The following is a 13,856-nucleotide window of genomic DNA, read 5'->3' as shown; positions in this document are numbered from 1 at the left end:
CACCGCGCCCGGCCCCATCCAGTGAATTTTCGTTTCACACCTTACATTTTTCAGTGCTGTGATTGCTATTTGATTCTTTGTTATAGTTTCCATTTCACTGCTGAGATGTACCCTGTGCGCTCTCATTGTGACTGTCTATTCCTGTATGTCCTTCAGCGTATTTATAATACCTGCATTAGAGTCTTTGTCTACTGATTCCAACATTTGCATCATTTAGGGTCTGTTTCTGATGACTGCTTTTTTTTCTTCATCTTTTAAATGTATCTTTTTTGTTGTTGTTTTTCGAGATGGTGTCTTGCTCTCTTGCCCAGGCTGGAGTGCAGTGCTGTGATCTTGGCTCACTGCACCCTCCACCTCGCGTATTCAAGCGATTCTCCTGCCTCAGCCTCCTGAGTAGCTGGGATTACAGGCATGTGCCACCACGCCCGGCTAATTTTTTATATTTTTAGTAGAGATGGGGTTTCACTATGTTGGCCAGACTGGTCTGGAACTCCTGACCTCAGGTGATCCACCTGCCTTGGCCTCCCAGAGTTCTGGGATGGTGTGAGCCACTGTACCCGGCCAGTAATTTTTTATTATATATTGTTGTTCTGGAGTAAATAATTTTCCTGTAAGGAGTGTTCAGTTTCTTTCTGACAGGTGATTAAATTAATTATTGGTAGATTCTTTTGTCCATTCAGTTTGATTTTTTTCTTTGTTAGGACAGTTCTACTTCTATTTTGAACATAGTCCTAGGATGTGGACCTTCCTCTTAAGTTATAGGTTTTTTTGTGGTCTGAACTGAGTGTTCAAGGGGTTCAGTTACGTCTTTTCATGCTGAACTAAAACTGCTGTGTCTTCCAGATCTTTAGGACCCAGTTATCAGACCCACACACAGCAAGTGATTGCCGCTAGGCATCACAGAATCTCTCATAGATCCACCTTAGACCATGGCCAAAGACCCATGGTGAATCCCCATGTGAGATTTTTTTCCTTCTTGTCTTTATGGATCCATTTTCTCTGGTAGTCTGCTACAAATTCCAGCTGTTTCAACAGCCGAGAATTCTGTTCTCTACTTCCTTGCTTGGCTCGATGACTACCATTTTCTGCCTAGGTGTCATCTCTATGATTGAGAAATTTTCCCCAAGCTTGTGCAATCATGGGGGTTTACCTTATGTATTTCCCTCATTTCAAGAATCACAGCTCCATGTTTCTTCTTGTTTAATGCCTGAAACAGTTGTCTCATATATTTTGTTCACGTTTGTGTCAGGAATCTCCGAGACCACATTCCATGATTTAGCTAGAATGAATCACAAGACTTAGCATGTAGTGGTACTCTTTGTAAGATTTAATAAGTGTTATGTTATCTCTGTTGAGGAAGTTTCCTGCTTTCCTAGTTTTCTGACAATGCTTATAATGAATAGACATTCAGTTTTGTCCAGTGCTTGTTTTCCTTTTTGTGGAGAACGAGGTCTCGCCATATTGCCAAGGCAGGTTTTGAACTCCTTGGTTAAAGCTATGCTCCCACTTATGCCTCCTTAAGAACTGAATTGCAGGTGTGAGCCACCACGTCCGTTTCTTTTTTCTTTTTGGGGGGAGTGGGGAAACAGGGTCTCATTCTGTGGTCCGGACTGGAGTGCAGTGGCACAGTCACTGCAGACTTCACCTCCTGGGCTCAGGTGATCCTTCCCCTTCATCTTCCCAAGTAGCTGTGACCACAGGTGCATGCCACCATGCCTGGCTAATTTCTGTATTTTTTTGTAGAGGAGGAGTTTTGCCATGTTGTCAGGCTGGTCTTGACTCCTCAGCTCAAGTGATCCTCCCACCTTGGCTTCTCAAAGTGCGAGGATTACAGGCACGAGCCACTGTGCCTGGCCTAGTCTTTTCTTGTAATGCTAATACTTTGCCTTTTTTTCTTTTTTCTTTTCTTGAGATGGAGTTCCTTTTGTTACCCAAGCTGATCTAGAACTCCTGGCCTCAAGCAGTCTTCCTACCTCAGCCTCCTAAGTAGCTGGAATTAACAGGCTGTTTTTGTTTTTGTTTTTCTCCAAAGCAGAATGACTCTCACCTCATGAAATGAATTGGAAAATGTACCCACTTATGATTTTTTTGGAAGAATGTGTGTAGAATTGATATTTCCTCCTAAATATTTGATGAATTTCACCAGTGAAGGCATCTGGCCTCAAATTTTCTTTGTGGGAAGGTGTATTAATGATTTTTTTTTTTTTTGAGACAGAGTCTTGCTGTATTGTCCAGGCTGGAGTGTTAATTTATTTTCCTGTTCAATTTTTCTCGTTATTCTGACTTCAGTTTATCAGTTTTATTTATCTTTTCAATGACAAGCTTTTTGTTTTCTTGCTTTCCCCCAGTGTTTTTCTCTTTTCTGTTTCATTGTGGTTTTTTTTGTTTTTTTTGAGGTGGAGTCTCACTCCGTCAGCCAGGCTGCAGTGCAGTGGCATGATCTTGGCTCACTGCAATCTCTCTCTGCCTCCTGGGTTCAAGCAATTTTCATGCCTCAGCCTCCTCAGAAGCTGGAATTACAGGCGCCCACCAGCACACCTGGTGAATTTTTGTATTTTTGGTAGAGACGGGGGTTTCACCATGTTGGCCAGGCTGGTCTCGAACTCCTGACCTCACGCAGTCCACCCGCCTCAGCCCTGTGAAGTGCTGGGATTACAGGCATGAGCCACCGCGCCCGGCCCATTCTGTTTTCTTTATCATATCTTTTCTTCTGCTTACTTTGAGGTTAATTTGCTCTTATTTTTAGTTTTTTTTTTTTCTTGAGACAGAGTCTCGCTCTGTATCCCAGGCTGGAGTGCAGTGGCGCAATCTTGGCTCACTGCAAGCTCCGCCTCCCGGGTTCACACCGTTCTCCTGCCTCAGCCTCCCGAGTAGCTGGGACTACAGGCGCCACCGCGCCTGGCTAATTTTTTATATTTTCAGTAGAGATGGGGTTTCACTGGGTTAGCTAGGATATTTTTAGTTTTTACGGTAGAAGTGTAGGTTATTTTTTAAATGAAATTTTCAAAAACTTTATTTGGAAAATTATTATTAGTATTATTTATTTATTTATTTTTCGAGAAGGAGTCTTGCTCCGTCGCCAGGCTGGATGTGCAGTGGCACGATCTTGGCTCACTGCAACCTCTGCCTCCCGCGTTCAAGTAATTCTCCTGCCTCAGCCTCCCGAGTAGCTGGGATTACAGGCACGTGCCACCACGTCTGGCTAATGTTTTATATTTTTAGTAGAGATGGGGTTTCATTATGTTAGCCTTCATCATGCTCATATTTTTTTTCTACGTAGTCTTTTTTTCTTTAATTTTTTCTCTTAGAAACAGAGTCTTACTATGTTGCCAGACTAATATCAAATTCCTGGGCTTAAGCAATCCTCCCCCCTCAGCCTCCCAAAGTGCTGGGATTATAGGCATGAGCCACCGTGCCCAACAAGCATGGTCTTTTTTAAAATTTTTAAAAAATTTTTAGTAGAGACAGGGTTTCACTGTGTTAGCCAGGATGATCTTAATCTCCTGACCTCGTGATCGACCCGCCTCGGCCTCCCAAAGTGCTGGGATTACAGGCATGAGCCACTGTGCCTGGCCTGTCTAGGTCTAATTTAGTGCGTCTGATTTAATGATGCTGTTTTTGAGGACTCTATCATAAGCCTTCTGTGTTACGAGATCTCTACTCTGGCTGGTGGGAACATAAACTGTTCCCTGCCCTTTATGAGCTTCAGAAATTGTTTCGGCTGTTGCTGTCTAGTAGCTCTTAACTTTGCCTTAAGTAGTTATTTATTTATTTATTTATTTTGGGAGACCAAGTCTCACTCTTTTGCCCAGGCTGGAGTGCAGTGGCCCGATCTCTGCTCACTGCAGTCTCTGCCTCCCAGGTTCAAGTGATTCTCCTGCCTCAGCCTCCCTAGCAGCTGGGATTACAGGTGTGCACCACCATGCCCAGCTAATTTTTTGTATTTTTAGTAGAGACGGGGTTTCACCCTGTTGGTCAGGCTGGTCTCAAACTCCCGACCTCAGGTAATCTGCCCACCTCGGCCTCTCAAAGGGCTGGGATTACAGGCGTGAGCTACCGCACCTGGCCAAGTAGTTATTCTTCCACATGCTGGCCCTTCTGCAGATATTTGCAACCCTCCTCTTTTTGTTTTCTACCTCACAAACTCTAAGCTGCCTTGACTTCTTCAAACTCTGATCTGATTTTAAGATTGTATCGAATCAGTGAGACTGCCCAGCTCCATTAGATTCCTACTTTCGGTGTTACAATTCAGTATGTACTTCTGGGTAGAATGCCATCCGTATTTGTACCCTAGCTTCAGACACCATTGATCACCCTTTTGTCACTGTATAGATTAGTTCACTTTTTTTTGAATTTTGTATACGTGGAATCATGTAAATATATAATCTTTCGTGTCTAGGTTCTTTCACTCAGTATGATGATTTTGAGATTTATCCATTCTCTAGTATCATTAGTGGTTCATTCATTTATCTTCATTATTGGATGATATTTCTTTTTCTTTTCTTTTTTTTTTTTTTTTTTGAGTTGGGGTCTTGCTTGCTCTGTCATCCAGGATGGAGTACAGTGGTGTGACCAAGGCTGACTGCATCCTTGCTGGGCTCAGGCAAGCCTCTCACTTTAGTCTCCTGTGTAGCTGGGACTGCAGGTGTATGCCACCACACTTGGCTGATTTTTAAAACTTTTTTGTCAAGTCAGGGTCTTGTCGTGTTTCTTAGGATGGTCTTGAACTTTTGACCTCAAGGTCCTCCAGCATTGGCCTCCCACAGTGCTGGAATTACCCACATGAGCCACACCCGGTGTAAATGCTATTCTGTTATATGCCTATACCATGTTTTGTAGATGCCTCACGTTAAATTTAGATGATGAATTCATCTTAGACTATGCTATTTCAGTGCTATAATGAAGGTATTAATATATAGATATCCTAAAATCAAAAAGCTTATTTTTATACTATTTGTCGGTTCATTCATTTTTAATTTCATTTTTTCATTAACTCTAATTTTTTGAAAGGCATTTTAATCATCTCACCTTTTTCTTTTAGGTGTTTTTGTGGTCGCTTGGTCAAGCAACATGCTTGTTTTACTGCAAGCCTTGCCATGAAATACTCAGATGTGAAATTGGGTGACCATTTTAATCAGGCAATAGAAGAATGGTCTGTGGAAAAGCATACAGAACAGAGCCCAACGGATGCTTATGGAGTCATAAATTTTCAAGGGGGTTCTCATTCCTACAGAGCTAAGGTATGTCACATATTGAATTTTTCTTCATTTATGTTGTTATTTAAATAATAAATATCACAATTTGTGTAGCAACATTGACAAAAAGTTGGTCTCAGTAATTTGCATATTTTAAAGTACAAGGTACATACAAATATAGAATTGTATCTTTCTGGTGGATTGAACCTTTCATCATTATAAAATGTATTTTGTTTCTTGTCATTGTTCTTGACATGGTTTGCTTTTTCTGGAATCAGTATAGTTAAGCCATCTTTTTTCCTTTTTGGTTTTAACCTTTTACGTTTAAGAGGTTTCTTTTAATTGTTTTTAAAAAAGTTATCTGCTGTGTATTTAAATTTAAATTTACCATTATGTTATTATCTATTTGTCTCACTTTTTTCTTTGTTCTGTTTTTTTTCTTATATTATTTTGGATTAAGTATTTTTTATTATTTTCTTACTCCTTTATTAGCATATTATTTATACAGTCATCCTTCAGGGGCCTTGGTTCCAGGACTTCCCTCAGATACCAAAGTCTGCAGATATCATAGTATGTGGATGTAATCTATGCACACCCTCTTATATAGTTTAAATCATCTCTAGATTCCTTATAATACCTAATATAGGCCAGGCACAGTGGCTCATGCCTATAATCCCAACACTTGAGAGGGTGGGAGGATGGCGTGAGGCTGGGAGTTGGAGACCAGCCTGGGCAAAATAGTGAGACTCTGTCTCTACTTAAAATAAAAAAATTAATAAAATGCCCGATAACGATAACGTAAATAGTTGTTTAATTGCATTGTTTAAGGAATAATGACAAGTAAATAAAGTCTATACATGTTTAGTATAGGCTCAGTTTTTTTTCTTGAATATATATGATTCACCATTGACTGAAACCATAAACGTGAATCCCATGGATACAAAAGGCCTACTATACGTTCTTTTTCTATTCTTTTTTTTTTTTTTTTTTTTGAGATGGTGTCTCACTCTTTTGCCTAGGCTGGAGTGCAGTGGTGTGATCTCGGCTCACTGCAACCTCTGCCACCTGAGTTCAAGCAATTCACCTGCCTCAGCCTCCAGAGTAGCTGGGACTACAGGTGTATGCCACCACGTCCAGCTAATTTTTTGTGTTTTTAGTAGAGATGAGGTTTCATTGTGTTAGCCAGGATGGTCTCCATCTCCTGACCTCGTGATCCACCTTCCTTGGCCTCCTAAAGTGCTGGAATTACAAGCATGAGCCACCACGCCCGGCCTCTTTTTCTGTTCTTTAGAAAAAGAATATTATAGGTCGGGCGTGGTGGCTGATGCCTGAAATCCCAGCACTTGGGAGGCCAAGGTGGGTGGATCACCTGAGATCAGGAGTTCGAGATCAGCCTGGCGAACATAGTGAAACCCCATCTCTACTAAAAATACAAAAACTAGATGGGCATGGTGGCACGAGCCTGTAGTCCCAGCTACTTGGGAGGCTGAAGCAGGATAATCACCTAAACTTTGGAAGTGAAGGTTGCAGTGAGCCGAGATCACACAACTGCACTCCAACCTGGGCGACAGAGCGAGACTCTGTCTCAAAAAAAGGAAAAAGAAAAATAATACTGTAATAAATGTGATAAAATGCTTTTTTTTGTTTGTTTGTTTGAGACAGTCTCGCTCTGTCACCCACGCTGGAGTGCAGTGGCACGATCTTGGCTCACTGCAAGTTCCGCCTCCCGGGTTCATGCCATTCTCCTGACCCAGCCTCCTGAGGAGCTGGGACTACAGGCACCTGCCACCACGCCCAGCTAATTTTGTGTATTTTTAGTAGAGACAAGGTTTCACCGTGTTAGCCAGAATGGTCTCGATCTCCTGACCTCGTGATCCACCCGCCTCGGCCTCCCAAAGTGCTGGGATTACAGGCGTGAGCCACTGCGCCTGGCCGATAAAATGCATTTTTTTAACTTGTTATGTGCAGTCATGCATCACTTAAGAATGGGGTTATGTTCTCAGAGATGTGTTAAGCAATTTCGTTATGCTAGCACCATGGAGACCATGGAGTGTATTCAGACCTAGATGGTATAGCCTACTATATGCCTAGGCTATATGGTATAGCCTATTGCTTTTAGGCTGTAAACCTCTATGGCATGTTATTGTACTAAATATGGTAGGCAGGTGTAGCACAGTGGGAAATATGTGTTTAAATATATCTAAACAAGAAACAGGTACAGAAGTATGGTATAATATTATGGAACCACTGCATGTATGCATGCAGTTCATCATTAATCAAAATGTGTGGCACATGACTGTACTATAAATTAGTCCTTTACCACTTTTTCAACAATGCAAGAACCTTTGGAATATTTGAAACTGCATTTATTTCTCTTAAGACTTATGTGCTCTTGTCAGCATAAATTTTAATTTTGTTTATTTTAAACCCCTAAAATATAGTTATTATTTATTTAGATTTGAACATTTTAACCTTGGCGTGGTGGCTCATGCCTGTACTCCCAGCACTTTTGGACGCCTAGACAGGAGGATTACTTGAGTTCCAGGACTTTGAGACCAGCTTGGGCAACATAGTGAGACCTTGTCTGTACTAAAATTCAAAAATATTAGCTAGGCATGGTGGTACACGCCTGTAGTCCCAGCTATTTGGGAGGCTGAAGCAGGAGGATCACTTGAGCCTAAGAAGTCGAGGCTGCAGTGAGCCCTGGACCATGTCACCAAACTCTAGCCTGGGCAACAGAGCCAGACCTTGCCTGTAAAACAAATAACAACAAAAACCATTTTAACCTCTACATTGTTCTGCCTGCCTCCGTGTTCTGATGAGAAAAAACTGTGCCAAACAGTGAGCTTATCATCTCTCTAAGTTTTTCTTTTCTCCTGGATCCCGATCCTACAAATTCTCACTGCGTTTGTACCCTGCTAGTGTCTTTTTTTTGCCCAAGCTGGAGTGCAGTGGCGCAATCTCAGCTCACTGCAACCTCTGCCTCCTGGGTTCAAGAGCAAGAGATTCTCCTGCTTCAGCCTCCCGAGTAGCTGGGATTACAGACAGGGTTTCACCATGTTGACCAGGCTGGTCTGGAACTCTTGACCTCAAGTGATCCACCTGCCTCCGCCTCCACCTCCCAAAGTGTTAGGATTACAGGTGTGAGCCACCATGCTCGGCCACCTGCTCATGTCTTCATGCAGGTGTTGTTCTTTTTTCTAGTTCTTCTAGTTCCTGGGAGCAGAGTAGGTCCAAACCAACCTAGTCTATCATTGTAGGAAGTGGAATTTCTCATTTATTTCTAATATAGTATTAAAAACATTAACTTTAGACTACTTCTCTAATACTACTTTATGTGCCCAAATATAATAATGAGTTAAACAAAACCGATACAGAAAGACTTACTATAGAACAAATCTGGCTGGGCGCAGTGGCTCATGCCTGTAATTCCAGCACTTTGGGAAAGCCAAGGCGGATGGATCACCTGAGGTCAGGAGTTCAAGACCAGCCTGACCAACATGGCAAAACCCTGTCTCTACTAAAAATACAAAAATTAGCTGGGGCTAGTGGTGCGTACCTGTAATCCCAGCTACTCTGCTTGGGAGGCTGAGGCAGGAGAATCTCTTGAACCCAGAAGGCATTCCAGCCTGGGAGACAGAGCGATACTCTGTCAAACAAAACAAAACAAAACAAAACAAAAACAAATCCTATTGACAAAGCATTCTTTGTCTGGTTTGGTAGCTTATGCCTGTAATCCCAGCACTTTGGGAGGCTGAGACGGGCAGATCACTTGAGCCCAGGAATTCAAGACCAACCTGGGCAACATGGTGAAACCCTGTGTCTACAAAAAATACAAAAAAAATTAGCCATGCTGGGTGCCATGTGTCTGTAATCCCAGTACTTTGACAGGCTGAGGTGGGCAGATCACTTGAGCCCAGGAGTTCAAGACCAGCCTGGGCAACATGGTGGTGAAACCTTGTCTGTATAAAAAAATACAAAAAAAAAAATTAACCATCCAGGGTCCGTGTGTCTGTAGTCCCGGCTGCTTGGGAGGCTGAGGTGGGAGGATGGCTTGAGCCTGGGAGGCAGAGGCTGCAGTGAGCTGAGGTGGCGCCACTGCACTCCAGACTGGGCAACAGAGCCTGACCATGTCTCAAAAAAACAAAACAAAACCAAAGTATTCTTAAGGGACTCCGGAGTCTTCTACTCAGTTTTATGGAATTCTGGGATTTTTTTGGCTTCATTTCTTTTGCTTTTTTTTTGTTTTGAGATGTAGTTTCACTCTTGTTGCCCAGGCTGGAGTGCAATGGCGCAATCTCGGCTCCCTGTAACCTCTGTCTCCCGGGTTCAAGGGATTCTCTTGCCTCAGCCTCCCAAGTAGCTGGGATTACAAGCGCTCACACCTAGCTAATTTTTTGTATTTAGTAGAGATGGGGTTTCACCATGTTGGTCAGGCCGGTCTCGAACTCTTGACCTCAGGTGATCCACCTGCCTCAGCCTCCCAAAGTGCTGGGATTACAGGTGTGAGCCACTGTGCCTGGCCTCTTGGCTTCATTTGTTTGTCAGTACTGAGATTTTCAGTGGTGTTTGGTCTTTGTAAAGGAATGGGAAATACATCATTTTGCAAATAAGGTTTCTTATAGATGATTTTTAAATGTCTCAATGTCTGAATATTTGAAGTTTCTTATGAGCTACTTCATATATGTGCTTGAGGCCAAGAGAATGAATTAATGTGAGTATAGCAAGTATGTCTTGTGATATCACTTAAACAGGAAGTTAATTTTTAAAATCTTTCAAACCAGAAGAAGTTATTTCACATGCGATAGCTTTTTTTTTCCATTTTTCTTTTTCTTTTTTTATTTTTTGTTTTTGAGACGGAGTCTCGCTCTGTTGCCCAGGCTGAAGTGTAGTGGCGCGATCTCGGCTCACTGCAAGTTCCGCCTCCCGGGTTCACGCCATTCTCCTGTCTCAGCCTACCAAGTAGCTGGGACCACAGGCGCCCACCACCACACCTGGTTAATTTTTTCTCTTTTTTAGTAGAAACGGGGTTTCACTGTGCTAGCCAGGATGGTCTCGATCTCCTGACCTCATGATCCGCCTGCCTCAACCTCCCAAAGTGCTGGGATTACAGGCGTGAGCCATCACGCCCAGCCTTTTTTTTCTATTTTTCTATAGAAAGATGTTTTCAAAAATTAAACTGGAGAATCCATCCGAACACCATGAAATGTTGATTATGATTTTCTGATTATTTCTCAGTCTGATCAAATCCAGTTAATTACAGCGAAGAAAATAATCATCTATATTAAATGTGTCTTTTTAAATTTTACTCCATAGTCGCAATTTGTTATTTGGACTAGATTGTTGCCAAACTTTCAAACAGATAATCAGTATTTGCCTCTCTTCGTAGCAAGAGCCTTAGAAGCCTCCATTTTTTTCTCCCATAATTCCCTTTTTTTCCTTTTCTGATCCTCTGAAGCCAGTCTTAATGCTTCTCACTCACTGTGTAGTCATAGTTAAAGGAGGCAATAAATACTGCAGGTACCTTGGTAAATTGGGTCAGTGGTAATTGAGTTTAAACGGAAAGAGTAACATTTGTGTCTAAATGTTTAAAAGTTAGTTTTACTGTTTCTTAAGATCTCACAGAATTATTTTTTTCAACTTTAAAATCATTTGCTATTGCTTATTCCTTGGAGTATAAATATATTGAAAATAGCCTGTGAAATCTCTTTTTACATAATCTGGTTCATATAAAATTTTCCAATGTCGTATAATGTCACATTATGAAACCAGTGAACATGTTCAATTATTTTGGCCTTTTAAAATCTTTTTCTAGTATGTTAGGCTGTCATATGACACCAAACCTGAAGTCATTCTGCAACTTCTGCTTAAAGAATGGCAAATGGAATTACCCAAACTTGTTATCTCTGTACATGGGGGCATGCAGAAATTTGAGCTTCACCCACGAATCAAGCAGTTGCTTGGAAAAGGTCTTATTAAAGCTGCAGTTACAACCGGAGCCTGGATTTTAACTGGAGGAGTAAACACAGGTAATGTGATGATTATACCAATTTTATTTAGTGTGTTTTATTTTTTATTTATTTATTTATTTTTTGAGACAGACTCTCACTTTGTTGCCAGGCTGGAGTGCAGTGGCACAGTCTCGGCTCACGGCAACCTCTGCCTCCCAGTACAGTAATATTTTGAGGTATTATCACATATATAAAGGCCCTGTCTCCAACCACAGTCATATTTTGTGGTATTGGGAGTTAGGGGACACAATTCAGCCCATAAGAAGTAATAATGGGCCAGGCATGGTGGTTCATGCCTATAATCCCAGCACTTTGAGGGGCTGAGGTGGGAGAATTACTTGAGTCTAGGAGTTCAAAACTAGCCTGGGCAACATGGTAAGATACTTTCTACAAAAAAAAAAAAAATATTAGCCAGGCATGGTGGTATGTGCCTACCATCCTAGCTACTTGGGAGGCTGAGGTGGGAGTATTACTTGAGCCCAGGAGGTTAAGGTTGCAGTGAGCCAAGCCATGATCACACCACTACAGTCCAGCCTGGGCAATAGAGTGAGACCCTGACTCCCTCCCTAAAAAACAAGAAGTGATAATGAGGAGTTATATGCTCTTTGGAACTGCCTTTTATACTTTTCTCTCTCATTTTTGACCGAAGTAGACTTTTGTCATTGTTTATTGTGTGTGTGTGTGTGTTTTGCATATGGTCCTGTGTCACGGAGCTGCATTCTTAATTTTTTCTAAATGATGTGTAGAGCAGTAATAAAAAACCTACTGTTACTTAGAGGAGAAATGCAAAAATGGACTAGACCTACTAACATTAAAACAGTTAGTGTTGTATGTGTTTCTGGCATTTGTAGTGATTTGATATTGTGGGATTTAGTGGTTTTTGTTCCTTTTTGGTCCTTGTGTATTCTTTCGTATGTTTGGCTATGACCTTGTTTTAAGTTTGTTGTGACTTTGTTGCCTTATATCTTGTATGTGTAAAGAAATATATCACATATTACAGTGTTACAGATTGAGCACAGGGTTGTTCTGAACACAATAAAGACTGTAATCCCAGAACTTTGGGAGGCTGAGGCATGAGCCCAAGAGTTCAAGACCTGCCTGTCTCTACCAAAAAAAAAAAAATTAGCCGACTGTCTTAGCATGCACCTATAGTCCCACCTACTGGGGAGGCTCACAAGGGAGGATCGCTTGAGTCCAGGAGTTTGAGGCTGCAGTGAGCCGTCATTGCACCACTGCACTGTTTCCTGGGTGACCCTGTCTTTAAGAAAATAAAAAAACAAAATGAGTAAACTTTTTTTATGAGCAGGTGTGGCAAAACATGTTGGAGATGCCCTCAAAGAACATGCTTCCAGATCATCTCGAAAGATTTGCACTATCGGAATAGCTCCATGGGGAGTGATTGAAAACAGAAATGATCTTGTTGGGAGAGATGTAAGAATTATTTTAAAAATTTCTTATGTTTGAAATTATATATAAACAAAATTATAGTAAGAATAGTGCCAGTTTAAAATATTCATGATTATATTATACTTTTCAAATTAAGTTTAAAAGGTATTTTCCTGAGGTTTACTTCTGATTTTTTTGAAAATGAATAAAGATAAATAATTCATAACTATAAATAAGTTCATAAATATAAATGCTGTTATAGTGTTGGCACATTTTGCTTTCAGTCTTTTATGTATAAAATTATTTCACATTTTCCATATATGCTAGTCTTTGTAATTAAATTTTTAATGACTATGTGACATGAGAAATAATTTTATTCTCACTAAGAATAGGGAATAGGAGTTAAAGCCTACTGTTTTGTTTGAATAGGTTAAAGACTTGTGAATTGGTTATAGATATTTATCAAGACTTAAAAAGAATTACTGGCTGGGTGCAGTGGCTCATGCGTGTAATCCCAGCACTTTGGAGGCCGAGGTGGGCCAATCGCTGGAGATCAGGAGTTCGAGACCAGCCTGGCCAACATGGTGAAACCCCATCTCTACTACAAATACAAAAATTAACTGGATGTGGTGGTCTTTGCCACCTGGCTACTTGGGAGGCTGAGGCGGGAGAATTGCTTGAAACTGGGAGGCAGAGGTTGCAGTGAGCCGAGATTGCCCCACTGCATTCCAGCCTAGGTGACAAAACATAACTCCATCTCATACATGCATGCTTGCATACATACATACATACATACATACATACATACAATTACTGAATTATAATGATCACTTTCAAGTGTTATTAAATTTCTGATGTCAGTTTTAAAGAGTCTACTCATGGCTAAAATATGACTGACATTTTATTGTTTTTTACTGTGTCTTTTTTTTTTTTTTTTTTTTTTTGAGATGGAGTTTTGCTCTTGTTGCCCAGGCTGAAATCTGAGCTCACTGCAACCTCCACCTTCTGGATTCAAGTGATTCTCCTGCCTCAGCCTCCTGAGTAGCTAGGATTACAGGCACCCGCCACTACGCCTGGCTAATTTTTGTAGTTTTAGTGGAGACGGGGTTTCACCATGTTGGCCAGGCTGGTCTTGAATTCCTGACCTCAGATAATCCACCCGCCTCGGCCTCCCAAAGTGCTGCGATTACAGGCATGGGTCACTGTGCCTGGCCACAATATCTTTTATATATTGTAGTTTATTCACTTACTAATCTGATAATAG

The 13,856-nt window shown here is 41.3% G+C and overlaps 1 protein-coding gene across 6 annotated transcripts in view; it reads left to right on the top strand.

The window, feature by feature from the left end:
* The window catches only part of TRPM7 (transient receptor potential cation channel subfamily M member 7), a 120,169-nt gene that overhangs the window by 29,236 nt on the left and 77,077 nt on the right, over positions 1-13,856 (top strand). For all 6 annotated transcript variants that reach the window (XM_045395449.3, XM_045395448.3, XM_045395447.3 and 3 more), the window contains exons 4-6: positions 5,042-5,240; positions 11,011-11,224; positions 12,513-12,637. In XM_045395449.3, coding sequence (XP_045251384.2) covers positions 5,042-5,240; positions 11,011-11,224; positions 12,513-12,637 — 538 coding nt within the window. The remainder of the gene's footprint in view (positions 1-5,041; positions 5,241-11,010; positions 11,225-12,512; positions 12,638-13,856) is intronic.

Source organism: Macaca fascicularis, chromosome 7 (assembly GCF_037993035.2).
Source record: "Macaca fascicularis isolate 582-1 chromosome 7, T2T-MFA8v1.1".
NCBI lineage: Eukaryota > Metazoa > Chordata > Mammalia > Primates > Cercopithecidae > Macaca > Macaca fascicularis.
This window is presented reverse-complemented; position numbering and strand designations above follow the sequence as displayed.